Here is a 14,369-nt window from a genome sequence, read left to right as displayed (position 1 = left end):
CGTTTACTTGCTCCATTCCACTCATTGTTTTATAATCCTCTATCAGATCCCTCCTCAGTCGTCTCTTCTCCAAGCTGAAGAGTCCTAACCTCTTTAGTCTTTCTTTATAGGGGAATTGTTTCATCCCCTTTATCATTTTGGATGCCCTTCTAGGTATCTTTTCTAACTCTGCTATATCTTGTTTGAGATGTGGTGGCCAGAATTACACACAATACTCATAGAAACATATAGAAACATAGAAATGATGGCAGAAAAGGATTATTAGTCCATCCAGTCTGCCCAGCAAGCTTCCCATGGTAGTATCTGCTGCACCATGCAGGTTACCCCCATGAATCAGTCAGTGCTGCTTGACGTGCTTTGCTTATGGACTTGGTTGTAGACACAGTTCTGTGTTTTTTCCTCAATGTCTGCGCATCAGTACCCCAGATTGTAAAAAAGTCATGGCGCGTGTTGATTGTCTCTGAATCCAAATTCCTCTTTCTGCTACCCCCTACACCCCTCCTTTGAAGCAGAGAGCGATGTTGCAGTTGAATCAAAAGCATCTGTTGCACTGGAGGTGGACCCTTGGCCTGGCGCAGGATTGGTACAACCATCTGAGGAGTCCCAGAGGGTGCCTGCTGCCAGGAGGCGGAGCACACTAGGAGACAGAGGCAAGCTCGAGTTTCACCAATTACGGCCCGGGGGCTCTGTGGGTTGAGCCCTTGGATTCCCGGACTGCCTGGGCTTAGGTGGGCCTCTGGGGGTCTCCCAGAGAGATGGTGGAGAGGTGTGCCCACAAGGCGTAGAGGTACACAGCTGACGGTGAACAGACGAGCTAGACCGGAACAGAGAGTACCGGAGACCATGGGTACAAGGCAGGAAATGAAGGTCCTCCGGGCAGGTTAGGCAGCGCCTAGTGGTCTAGCTCGAGGAAGGCCGCAGACAGCATCAAGGCAGGTGGACCTAGTTGTCACAGGAGAAGAAAAGAGAGTGTCCGAATGGAGCGCAAGGGTCAAAGCCACAGTATCCATCCGAAGATGGTCAGCCAAAGCAAGGGTCAGTTCCAAGTATCAGTCCGAGCGTAGTCAAAGGCAGGCAGAGGTCAGTTCCAGGTATCAGTCTGAGTTTGGTCAAAGGCAAGCAGAGGTCAGTACCGGGTATCAGTCCGAGAAGGTACAACCAAGGTTGCAGGACGTAGACAAACTCAGGAACGGAGGAACACAGGAACAAGCGCAGGAACTCAGGAAGGACCACCAGGACAACGAAGGAACTCAGGAATACTGGAACAAGCACAGGAACACAGGAACGCTGGAACAAGTTCAGGAACGCAGGAACACTGGAACAAGTTCAGGAACGCAGGAACACTGGAACAAGCACAGGTATACAGGAACAAGCACGAGGATGGCAACTAGCTCACAGTGAGTGTGACGACTCGTTTGCCAAGGCGAGGGGCTGAGGAGCAGGCCCTCGCTTAAATACTGTGCTAAGGGCATCATCACTATGCGCTGTGGACCGGTTTCCCGCCCCTGGCCCTTTAAAGGGCTGGGTGGTCCGCACGTGCGCCTAGGGGTGGGCCCAACGCAGAGGAGGACACCGAGCCCCGTCGTGAGGAGAGCTGGGAGGTCGAAGGCCCCGAGGGGCCTAGAGACGCTGCCACGAGGTTCCGCATACACAGGGAGCTGGCTGCGGCTGCGGGAGAGGTCAGACCGGGACCTGCTGGAGCGCGAGCGAGGTGAGCAGGCCCGGGCGTGGGCCTAGTGCGGCTGGGCACACGCAACAGCATCAAGGCTCATTGGTTAAGCGTAGACCTTCTGAATCTGTGTGTGTGTACAGAGTCTGGCCTAGCACTGCGGACCGTCACAGGGCTCACTGGACCACCAGGGCTTTCTTCAGTAAGTCTTGGGGGGGGGAATCGGGATGGTGGGGGGGTTGTAATTAAGTAAATTTGAAAGGTTGGTTTAGGGTTTTTTTTTTAACTAAATATGCCTCTCCCCCCCGCGCTAACCCGAAAAACTAATTTTTCCTGAATTTCGGGGAAAATCCATTTCGGGATTCGGGTCCTCCGAACCATGCCGAATTAGACAATTTCGTTGAAATTGTCCAATTCGGCAAAAACGAATGCACATCTTTAATTGTAAGGGGGCACTTTGATTCGGGGTGAGTTTTTGGGAAGTAGGTTGGGGTTAAAAGGGTGTTGTTACAGACACATTCAGAGGTATTCGTTTTAAAATTGACATCACTGAAGAATTTTAATCCTTATAAGTGATGAAAAGGAGTTGATTTGTACAGTGCAGCTAGTAGAGTAGCAGAGACTGCAGTGTACAAATCAACTCTTCTTGTTAGAATTTTCATTGTTTATAAGGTCTAAAATTCTTTAATGATGTCACTTTTACAATGGATACCCCTGATTCCCTCTACGTACCCAGATCAGTCCAGACTCCAGGGTTTTGCCTCCCTGCCAGCAGATGGAGATAGAGAAAGTTTTACTGACACTGCTACTTAAACACATTTGCCACCTGCAGTCCCTCAGTATTTCTCTGTCTCCAGCAGATGGTAGATGGGTGCAAAACCTGCAGTTCTGCAGTCTGGGCAACTTTTTCTTTTTGAGCCTTCCTCTCGGGGGTTTTTGAATCCTGGTGGGTTCTTCTCTGTCCGGTTTAGGCGGACAAACCGGGAGTTGGTGACCCTTGTGTGTGCTCATACCGTACGCCCGTGAGGTGTAAATCTGGTGGACCAGATCCCTCCCCTTCATGAGGCCGCTCAGGCAGCTGCAGGCTCCAGATATCCTTTTGCTCTGAGGCAGTCTTTCCTTTTTGTAGATTTTGTACCTCAGATAGGGAGTTTAAGTAAAGTTTGAAAAAAGCCTGTGATGCAGTAGCAATGACCTTACAGATTGTTTCTTGTTGTGCCCTGGTAGCGCATTCGTGACTACTTCTCTCTCAGGAGGTGGATGACTCGGGGGTGAACTCCAGAGCAGCTATGGAACCTGTCGCCACCTTTTTAGGAGATGCTGGCTCGAATTTATTAGTTCATACTTCAGCCAGAGGAGTGGCCTCAGTGATAGTGGCCAGAAGACAGCCATGGCTGCGGAATTGGTCAGCCAATGCAACCTCCAAGGCCAACCTTACAAAGATGCCCTTTAAAGGATCACTCCTATTCAGAAACGAATTGGAAATACTGGCCAGTACATGAGGCAAATATCCAGTCCCCCGGCTACCAAAAGATAAGAGGAAGCAGTTGCAACACCCCTCGCCTATGAGGGGCCAGTCCAGGGGCTCTCAACGTTTCCGCCCCTACAGAAACTCAACATTTTAGAGGTCTCAGCCCTTTGGAAGAACTCAGTCCTTTCATAGTCGACAGCCCAAGAAAGGGGCAGGCTCAGGTTAAGGATCGTCCCGAACCTCCCAATAAAATTTTACCGACACATCTTCAGAATGAGGTGATAGGGGGGTCGACTGTCTCTCTTTTACCAAAGGTGGGTCAATATCACTTCAGATAAATGGGTACTGGAGATCATACAAGAAGGATATGTGCTGGAATTTCGCAGCACTCCTCAGGACATATTCAGATGTCTTCTTGCCACTCCCAGCACAAAAAGCAGGCAGTAGAGATTACTCTTTTAGGGATCCTCAGGATGAGGACTGTAATCCCAGTACCTATGCCCCAGGAAAAGACAGGGTGTTGTTCCATCTATTTCATCATACCCAAGAAGGAAGATTCCTTTCGCCCCAATCTGGACCTCACCTACAAGTGAGTAATTTCCGCATGGAAACCTTACGCTCCATGATAATGGCGGTACAACGGGAGAGTTCCTAACCTCCCTGGACCTATCTGAGGCCTACCTACATATTCCAATCCATCAAGAACACCAGCGCTTCCTATGCTTTGCCGTACTGGATCACCATTACCAGTTCCAATAACTGCCCTTTGGCCTAGCCACCGCCCCAAGAACATTTTCCAAGATTATGGTGGTTGTGGCGGCAGCGTTGAGAAAAGAAGGAATCCTGGTACACCCGTACTTGGATGACTGGTTGATCCAGGCCAAGTCCATGGAAGAAAGTCTCCGGGTGACCAACAGGTTGATCTCCTTGCTTCAGGAACTCAGTTGGGTAGTATACCTGGACAAGAGCAGTCCCAAGCCTTCCTAGTCATTGGAGTATCTGGGAGTACAGTTCAACACCAGGCAGGACAAGGTCTTCTTCCCTACCACATGGATTTGGAAGTTAATGTCCCAGGTGCGTCAGTTGATAAACACAATATGCCTGATGGTATAGAACTATCTCCAAGTTCTCGGTTTGATGGTGGCACCCACTTCAACGCTCGCTGCTATCACATTGGAACCTGCAGTCTCAAGACTATTCGATTAGGCTCCACTTACCATGGGAGTCTGCTCTCACCTCAAGTGGTGGCTGCAGGAGGCTCATCTGAGCAGGGGGGTGGCCCTGTCCTCCCTGAACTGGCTGGTTCTTACAATGGCCGCAAGTCTCCGGAGCTGGGGAGCTCACTGTCAGGAACTCATGGCCCAAGGACATTGGATGGAAGAGGCCCTCTGGAACATCAATTGCCTGGAAGCCCAGGCAGTGAGGCTGGCATGCTTGCAATTAAGTCACAGACTCCAGGGTCAAGCAGTCTGCATAATGTTGGACAACTCAACAACGGTAGCCTACATCAACCGCCAGGGAGGAACTAAGAGCCAGCAGGTGTCTCAGAAGATAGATCTCCTTATGGAATGGGCAGAAATACATCTACAGATGATCCCAGCCTTACATATCGCAGGAAAAGATAACATCAGAACAGACTTTCTAAGCAATGAGAGTCTGGATTCCGGACAGTGGGTGTTGTTGGCCGAAGCCCTTCAACTGATAGTAGATCGCTGGGGCCTCCCGTCCATTGACCTGCTGGCTGCATTTCATAATGTGAATGTTCCCTGATTCTTCAGTTGCAGAAGAGATCTATGGTCCCTGGGGTTCAACTCTCTCGTTCAGAGCTGGCCGGAAGAAGAGTTGCTATATGCCTTCCCTCTATGGACCCTGCTGCCATGCCCACGCCATTTTTAAAGATGGCGCCGGCCATCCAGTGCTCCTACCATGTGACAGGGGCCGGCCAATGGCACGGATACCCTGTCTCATGGTAAGGGCAAAGGGCCATCGGCACCATTTTATAAGCACAGCCGACAGCCCGAGAGCGGGAGATTGCTCCCCACGCCCCCACTGGACCACCAGAGAGAGAGGACTTATTGCCTGCTCAGTGTTACGTGTGCCATCCGCGGCAGACCCGCAGCACGGCCCCCTCACCTCTCTACAGTAACCCCAGTACCTGGTTCCTCATCTCTGGCAGTGGTAGGCCGCCAGCTCCATCCTCGGGCCTCCCCTGGTGCCTCCAGCTCAGCTACAGACCCTGGTGTACCCGGTCCAGCCACCCCTGCTACTGTTCCATGTCGGGCCTCTCCGCGTGGCTCGCGGAAGATGCTGCTACTCGGCGCCACGCCCCTCCCAAGGCATGCGCGCGCATCACTAGTACTTAAGTAGGGTCCACGGCGGGAACTGAGCCGCGGCCCCAGATGATGACATCAGCGGAGCACTGGTACTTAAGCCCGGGCTCCACTCCCTAGCTTTGCCTTTGCAACAGGTCCCCTCGCTGGTCGAGTACTTGTTGCTTCCTGAGAGATTCGTCTCACTCCCGTGTTCCTATTCCTCGCTGATCCTGGTTCCTGATTCCTTTGCTCCTATGTTCCTGCTCTTCACCTTTCCTCGGATTGCCTACATGGACTTTGACTCTGATTTGCCTGACCAAACCATTTATTCTCTCCAAGCCCAGACTTCTGCTTTGCCTGACCACGCTGTTGACTCTCTCCAAGCCCGGGCCTCTGCTTTGCCTGACTACGCCATTGACTCTCTCCAGACCCAGACCTCTGCATCATTTGACTATGCTTGACTATCTCCGTGATCAGATCTCAGCCTTGCTTGCCACTGCTTCCAGATTGCCGCCAGCCCTGACTCAAGCTTGTTCCACGACGCCTCTTCAGCCTACTTCCTGGACTTGGTCTATTCAAGCTTCGGCCTGCTCTTACTCAGGCCCCCCTGTCTGTCTTTGTTCCATTGGCGCCCAAGTCTCCGGGACACTACCTTGTCCAGTGCAAGACTGTACCATCTCTCTCCTGCTGTCTCTGGGCTGATCTCGATCTCCTCATCGACAACACACAGAGGCCCACCTAAGTCCAGCCGGCCCCAGCACCCAAAGGCTCAACCCGAGGCATTTTTTTGCTTTTGCCATTCTCAAGTGACGAGACCTGACAGCAAGGAGATGAGATGAAATAAGGACTCCCCTGATGAAGAAAATCTTCTTTTCGAAACATGGCCATGTTGGGAGAAACTGACAGCTAAGTGAATCAGGGACATTTGAAGTGGTTTAGAAATAGCAGTAGCGTATGCAAAGCTGGTTTAGATTGCATTTAAATGAAAGTATTAACAGAGCAATAAGCTGGGTTTTAAATTTTCACAAGACACAGAAATTCACATTAAAAAATTCAAAAAATAATTGAGGTTGGGAAGGAGGTAGGTTCATGATTACATTTAAGAAAATTTTGTGAGCAAGGCCGTGGGGGCATGCAACAGATAGTGTATGAAACCTTCCTCATCCCATCTCTATAATTTATTAGTTGGTGGGGTGTCGTGGTGTATAGTAGTTAGCGCAAATTTTACCTCACTACAGGTGGAGATTTATTGTTTAGATTATCTTCCTTAAAGCAAGCATATAAGACTGAATGTTGGTGGATACAATCCCCAAAAATCACAAAATGATCACTCCTCAGTTACCTATAGACAGAACTATAAAAGGTAGATTTTAAAAGCGCCATGAGCGTGCCCATAAACACGCGTATCTACTTGAAGACTCTCACCTTTAATGTCAGCTTGCAGTCCCCAGAACTCTGGAAGGCTCCCTAATTTTGTTGCAAGCACAGCCTGATCCCGGGCTCTGAATTACTGCTAATTAGGCTGCTTTAGCTTTAGTTCACAATCATAGCAATGTGGGCTCTCTCAGCAGTATCACCAAATCAGTTCATCAGCCTTACTTAAATCTAAGCAAAACATTATTCCACAGTTCTCAGTATTTCAGGAGATCTAGCTTTCATACCTGTACCAGCACTTCAGTTCTAAATATTAATTATCATCAGCACAATCCAAACTTCTTTTCTTCCCCTGTGGCTCTCTCTCTCTCCCCTCTGATACTAAACTCAATTAAAGCATTTTTATATCCCCTCTCTAGATTTGCAGGTTTCTAATGCAACCCAATCTTAATGCCTTTTTCATAAAAAAAAAACAAAAAACAACAAACTTTGGTGCCATGGTGACTTTAGAATTGGTTCTGGATCTTCCTCCTCCTCAGAGGGCTGCTCTATGCTATTGGGGCTGAGAGTGGGTTCCCCAGACCTCTGCTTCTTTCCCCTGCTGATCCGATCTGACCCCCATCTCCGAAGATCTGCCCTACTTATAGTTTCCAGTGGTCAATTGGTGTGATTCCACTAATATAGGTGATTCAGTTTCTCTATGCACAGCTGTCTACACTAGCTGCAGGGATATCTGGGAATTATAGTTCCATATTTATTTATTTTATTTTATTCAAGAACTTTTCTATACTGGTATTCGTGGGTACATCATATCGGTTTATAGGTAACTTAACGTATTACAGAGAACAAGGGTGGGGGGAAACAAGGGAACGATCGTGGAACCAAAGAACAAGGGGAGTGGGGGGGAAATAGGATAAAAGGAGTAACTAATATGAACGAGGAGGCTGGAGGAAGGTAACACGGGAGGAAGGGAGCTAAAATACACAGGGGAAGGGGATTAAGACAAAATGAGGTGTAACTAATAAATAACGGCTAGATGGTACAGGGGTAACAAGTAGGGGTGTGCATTCGTTTTGAACTTATATGTAAAACGCTACTTTTTTTTTTTTTTAACTTAAAAAAAGTGATGAGGCGAAAACGATCGGATTTCCAACTTATTCAACATAGCTATGTTGAATACGTTGGAAATCGCGATCGTTGATCCTAAATAAAATTTAAACCCCTCACCCTCCTTAATCCCCCCAAGACTTACCAAAATTCCCTGGTGGTCCAGCGGGGAGTCAGGAAGCCATTCCTCTATTCCTTTGCGAGGACCACGTGACGGCCGCGTCACTCCGACGTGACGCGGCCGTCACGTGGTCCACCGTGGTTCCGCTCCCGGACCCCTCGTTGGACACAAACAGAACTTTTGGCCAGCTTGGGGAGGTCAGGAGGGAGCGGAACCGGGTGGACCACGTGACGGCCGCGTCATCGACGTGACGGCCGCGTCATGTCGATGACGCGGCCGTCACGTGGTCCACCCGGTTCCGCTCCCGGACCCCTTGTTGGACACAAACGGAACTTTTGGCCAGCTTGGGGAGGTCAGGAGGCCCCCCCAAGCTGGCCAAAAGTTCCGTTTGTGTCCAACAAGGGGTCTGGGAGCGGAACCGCGGTGGACCACGTGACGGCCACGTCACTCCGACGTGACGCGGACGTCACGTGCTCCTCGCAAAGGAATAGAGGAATGGCTTCCTGACTCCCCGCTGGACCACCAGGGAATTTTGGTAAGTCTTGGGGGGGGATTAAGGAGGGTGAGGGGTTTAAATTTTTATTTAGGGAACCGGTGCACTTATGGACATAGACTCAACTTATGGAATTCTCCATATGTCCATATTGACCGAAATTGACCCCCCTTTTCGACTTATGGACTTATGAACATAAACTTTTTGTCTGCACATCCCTAGTAACAAGGCATAGAAAATACTGAAGAATGGGGCACAAAATATACTGAGATACAAGACCATAGAGACCATCTTAACCTTTATATGCCCTGTTTTCCTCTCAGAGACTGCTGTCTGATACTTTTATGCTTTCTGTCTTGTGTAGGGACTAATACAATTCCTCCTACATCATCCCATGCGCCTACCGCAATTTTCCAGATCATCAAAGCACTCACTGAGAAAATAAAATTTTCTCTCCAGTGTTTCAATTTTTTGGCAGGAGACTATCACCAAATCTTCCAAATCACTCACCTGGGTCTCAACGGTCTCCACACGGTCTTCCTGCTCCTTTACCAGAGAAATCAAATTCACCACTTTTTCTACAATAGTCTGAAGGCGGGAGTCTAGACTGGCAGAAATCTTTGCCACTAGCCCTTCCATCATAATTTGAATCGTTTCTGTGGCGTCCAGCGACCACGGAGCTCCAGCCCATTCTTCATCTCTTGATACCAGCTCATCCTGCGAGCTAGGCTTATTCACTGTGGCTTCCCTACTGCTTGGACCTTTGGGTTTAGCTGCTCGATCAGCCCAAAGAGCTGGTAAAGACCTTTTCCCTGAGTCTTTAGACAAGATTATGTACAAAAATGGAGTCTTTTAAACAACTTTAAAACAAATCAATTGTTGAGACTCTCGGGAGCTGTTCCAAGGGCATGTCTGCCCAAATAAGCGCATAAATGGAAGTCCTATTTGCTGGTTCTTCATTGAAGCCATATAGTCAAGATTGCTTTCAAATACTACCATAAAGGACAATGCTGCTCCTTCATGATATAAAAGGTCATTGCATGAGCTTCGTGACTCCTCATATCCTCCCTGCTCATGCTAGGAAAATTCCAATCTTTTGACAGTCACCTTTGTCTACTTGCTATGTAACTGAGTGGACAATAATCAAACTGTGCACTTTGGTGCAAACCCCATGGGTACTTTACACCAATAATCAATTCACAACTACGAGGCAAGTTTGCTTTGTCTATTGCCTCTGAAAAATTACCCACAGAGATTTGCACCTGCTTTATTTGCAGAAACTACACGCATTGTAGGGTAAATTACCCTCTTCCTGCTCTCAGGAGCACCTCAAAACAATGTGGGCATAACTATTTGCATTTTAGAACACCAGGGTAATTTCGGTCGTATCGAGGGTGGGCAATTCTGAATGCCATTTCCGTGGGCAAAATGCTTTTCCACCCACAGAAATGGCTTTGAAAATTGCTCACCCTAAAAGCAGTTTCTGTCCTGGAAAAAAACAGACATTGAGTAGGTCAGTAAAAGCTTCAGAGTGTGCTCCTTGTTTTTGTAGGCCCTGGAAGAGATTGAGCAGGGGTTAGGGATCACGCCTGTGGAGGAGAGCCAGTATGAGGAGGAGATCTCCCACTTCCGAGAAAAGAACATGGCTCTCAGAGTGGCAATAGGGGACAAGGAATTGGAGCTGGACAGATCAGAGGTCACTTTGAGAGCCTTCCAAGAAGAGAGAGACAAGCTTCAGAAGAAGGTAGAGCATGCAGCCCCATGCCCGTGGATACTGACCCACTGAAATAAATCTAGGTGGCTAGCGGCTCCAGAATTTTAGGACAAGCTGAACCAGTTCTGGTTTTACCCCGTTGCATGCAGGGATTTGTAGTTCCAGTTTCCTTAATAACCAAGACTACAACTCCATATGGCTAAAAACAGGGCTGGACAAGCCTAGCTATAAAACATGGAGCCAGCTAGCAACCCTATTGCTTGTATGTTTTAGTGTGAGTCTATGTTTGAGGCATGCTCCAATGCTTGTTGCCTCGTTTTTGCATGTACCTTTGTGTTTCTCTGTGTTTGTCCATGCATTTTTTTTGCATTTGCGTTTGTCCTTATAAGTTGGATGAGAAGCAGGCAGTCGGTAACCTTGTTCATTTTTTATGGCATGATGCTGCTTGCCACACCTTATTACATGCGACAGTTGGGATCAAGATCCTGTTTCACACCACTTCTTCCTCCTCATCTCAGATACAGGAACTGCAGAATTGTCTACAGAAGATGGAAGCCTCTCTGTCTCCGCCTCGCAGACACTCTGAATCTTTCAACACTGGGGGATCCAGCAGCTCGGCCCTTGAAGAGTATCCGTGGACACTCCAAGTAAGTGAGTGCAGACCCAGACACTAGTGTAAAGAAAGATCCCCATTAAGGTAAAAATGATGCCTTCTGTACACATGCACTCCCTGAAGCAGTTCAAAATGTTATTTCAGGTTCTGAAACTTGTATAGCTGTGCCTTTGTAATTCCTGCTGCAATACCTAGAGTTGTCACATTAACAGATTACTTCACACTTTCACTAGATTTGATTTGTTCATACTGAGTAGGCGATCTGCTACATGGACCAATCAGATTTGTTTCCATGGGAGGCTATGGCTGACACTGTATCAGTCATAGCTACCGCTAAGAGTGCAACTTAAAGAATGTCAGAAGACAGAAGATCACCATATGATCTGAAATTAATAGAAGGTGAGCATCACTGTGTACAGTGAGTATTTTTGTGCAGTACACAAAGGGTGCAGTAAGTTTGCTTATTATAAAGACTATTCTCTAGAGGCAACAGGATGAATTAGCCATGACACATGGATGATGTCATCCAGCAGAGTGGAACGGACCCTTTACGCTTAGCTCATAAAGCTTTTGCTCTACTGTGCATGTGTGGGAATTCCCACACTGGCATTGCTTTGTGAGCCCCTCAGTCGATTTTGAGAGCTAAGTCTAGGTAAGTATTCAATTCTCCAGGAAAGTGGGTGGGTAATTAGCATGGCTAATTCATCCTGCTTTCTATGGAGAACACTGTTTATAGTAAGCAAACATGCTCTCTCCATTGACAAGCAGGTCTGAATTAGCCATGACACGTTGGGAGTCCCAAGCTGAGGGTTGCAGCAGAGCACTTACTGAAAAAGCAATCCAGACATTACTGTGGAGAGTAGACTACTAGCTGAACAAGCTACACAAAACAACTTGTCCAAATTTACTGTCACTTCTTGATAGGTTGTCCAGAAAGTAATGGGATGTGAAGGGTGCATTGAAGACCAAGTTGCAGCTTTTTAGATGTCTTCGATGGACAAAACTCACAGATGAGCCACTGATGCAGCCATGGCTCTCTCTTGATGAGCTTTAACTGATTCTGTAACTGGGAGGCCAGCTTGCACATTACAGTGCGCAATACAGTCTGCTAGCCAATTGGACAACATGGGGGAGATATTAAAAAAAAGCTGAGCTCCTAAATTTAGGCCTTTAAATTAGGACCCTAAGTTAAGTACCTATTTTCAGTCAAAGTTAGGTATTTAAGTATTCAGCAGAAAATTCACATCAATTTAGGAGCCTAAATTTAGGCCTGCTATTAACTTTCCTAGATTTAGGACCCTAAATTAGGTGTCTAGTTCTGAAAATCAATACTAAGCTCCTAACTTTGTTTCCCCACTCTAACTCCTCCCCTGTAGCCACCCACTTTTTAGGCTCCTAAAACTAGGGACCTTCCGTGGTAGGCCACCGCCGCCATCATCTTTGTGTGGCCCAGAGGCCGCCCTGTTGCCTGTTCTTGTGGCACAGAGTGCCGCTGCCGCTGCCTTCTGTCTTCGCGGCAAGGAGAGCTGCCCGCTGACTTCCTTCTTAGCGGCAAGGGAAGCCACTGCCGCTGCTGACTCCATCTCACGCTCAAAAGTTGCCTCCGCCACCTGCCTGCTTTTTGTCTTCGAGGCCTGGAGGCCGCCGCTGTCCTTGGTCCTGCTCCACTTTCTGGGCACTCTAGACGCATGGCCACACCTCTTCTTCTGATTTAAAGAGCCAGCGGTGGGAAAAGCCTACGGCCCCACCGGAAGTCCTCATCAGCTTCACTTCCTGATTCAGCACTATAAAAGGGCTTACTTCCTATTCCTCGAGGCCTTCGGATCGGAATCCATGGTTGTCCATGTTCTTCCTTGCTGATCCAGGTCCTCCGTGGTCTTCATGTGTTTGAGATGGTTCTTCATTCCATGTCTTGATGTTCCTGGTCTCGTTTCTCGTCAGAGCTCCTTCGTTGCCTTGTCCTTGTTATGGTTTTGAGGTGTTGGAGTGGATTCTTGGGTACTGTGGGGATGACCACTCCCATGGGGAGAAGCCCCGTGAGGATCCACAGTACTAGGCTAGACTCTAGACACGCAAATAAAGAGATTGTCTTTTATTATACAACAGAATGATACCACCAGAGGTGGCAGTAGTGAGGTGATCCAGAGGTAGCAGTCCAGGGGTCCTCAGCAGAGGAGACCTGTCTCGCAGTGATAGTATAAGAAGTGCAGGATACAGGTTCCCAGTGCTGATCTGTAGATGAGACAGACTGACAATGTTAGATTACTCACTGGCAGGCCGATACAGTATAGTGCGCTCCGACGGAGCGCACTGTTAGCCTGCTCTTGGACGCGTGTTTTCCCTTACCCCTTATTCAATAAGGGGAGGAAAACGCGCGTCCAACCCACGGCACCTAATAGCGCCCTCAACATGCAAATGCATGTTGATGGCCCTATTAGGTATGCACGTGCGATTCAGAAAGCAAAATATGCAGCCAAGCAGCACATTTTTCTTTCAGAAATTAGCGCCGACCCAAAGGTCGGCGCTAATTTCTTCCGGCACCGGGAAAGTGCACAGAAAAGCAGTAAAAACTGCTTTTCTGTGCACCCTCTGACTTAATATCATAGCGATATTAAGTTGGAGGTCCCGAAGAGTAAAAAAAGTAAAAAAAAAAAAAATTTGAATTTGGCCCGCGGCTGTCGGGCCGAAAACCAGACGCTCAATTTTGCCGGCATCCGGTTTCCAAGCCCGTGGCTGTCAGCGGGCTCGAGAACCAACGCCGGCAAAATTGAGCGTCAGCTGTCAAACCCGCTGACAGCCGCTGCTCCGGGTCAAAAGGAGGCGCTAGAGACGTGCTAGTGTCCCTAGCGCCTCCTTTTCCCCGTTTCTACAGCACCACCTAATTTGAATACTGCATCGCGCGCACCGGCAAGGGGCCGGTGTGCGCGCCGGGAGAGCGGGCGTTCGTCTGCTCTCCCGCAGACTTTACTGAATCAGCCTGTAAGTTGGTAGTTGTATAGATGGAGATCTCAGCAGGCGGAAGTAGTTGAATACAGACACCGAGGCAGGGAGAGCAGGCCCTCGAGGAATGAGTACCTGATCCCTGATAGGCACCTGAAAGAAAGCAAAGGGCCCCCGAGGAGCGGGTACCCAGGTTAGAGAATTACCCTAAAGGACAGAGAGAGCTTCCAGCGGCAGCAAGGAAGCAGCAGTGTAGCTTAGACCGGACAAGTCCAATCCTTGCTAACTCGAATTGTTAGCAAACGAAGGGCAAGCTAAATACCCGGATGGTGTGATGTCACTCGAGGGGGCTGCCCCCGAGGTTCCCACCATGATGTGGATAAAGATGTGGGTGGCGTGCGCACCCTAGGAGGCCCTCAGGAGAACATGGTGGATTGCCTTGCCATTGCCGTTCCGGGGACGCCGGAGAGAGCGGCATACAGACACGGCAGTAGCCATCTTCCCAAGGCTAGCGGAGAGAGCAGAGAGAAAGGTGAGGCAGAGGTCGAAGCTGTC

General features: G+C 48.7%; 1 protein-coding gene across 2 annotated transcripts in view; it reads left to right on the top strand.

Moving 5' to 3' along the window:
• The window catches only part of USHBP1 (USH1 protein network component harmonin binding protein 1), a 132,524-nt gene that overhangs the window by 8,073 nt on the left and 110,082 nt on the right, over positions 1-14,369 (top strand). For both annotated transcript variants that reach the window (XM_029613775.1, XM_029613774.1), the window contains exons 5-6: positions 10,100-10,291; positions 10,780-10,908. In XM_029613775.1, coding sequence (XP_029469635.1) covers positions 10,100-10,291; positions 10,780-10,908 — 321 coding nt within the window. The remainder of the gene's footprint in view (positions 1-10,099; positions 10,292-10,779; positions 10,909-14,369) is intronic.

The sequence above is a fragment of the Rhinatrema bivittatum genome, chromosome 8, assembly GCF_901001135.1.
Source record: "Rhinatrema bivittatum chromosome 8, aRhiBiv1.1, whole genome shotgun sequence".
NCBI lineage: Eukaryota > Metazoa > Chordata > Amphibia > Gymnophiona > Rhinatrematidae > Rhinatrema > Rhinatrema bivittatum.
The sequence above is the reverse complement of the archived record's forward strand: the minus strand, read 5'-3'. Positions and strand labels throughout refer to the sequence as shown.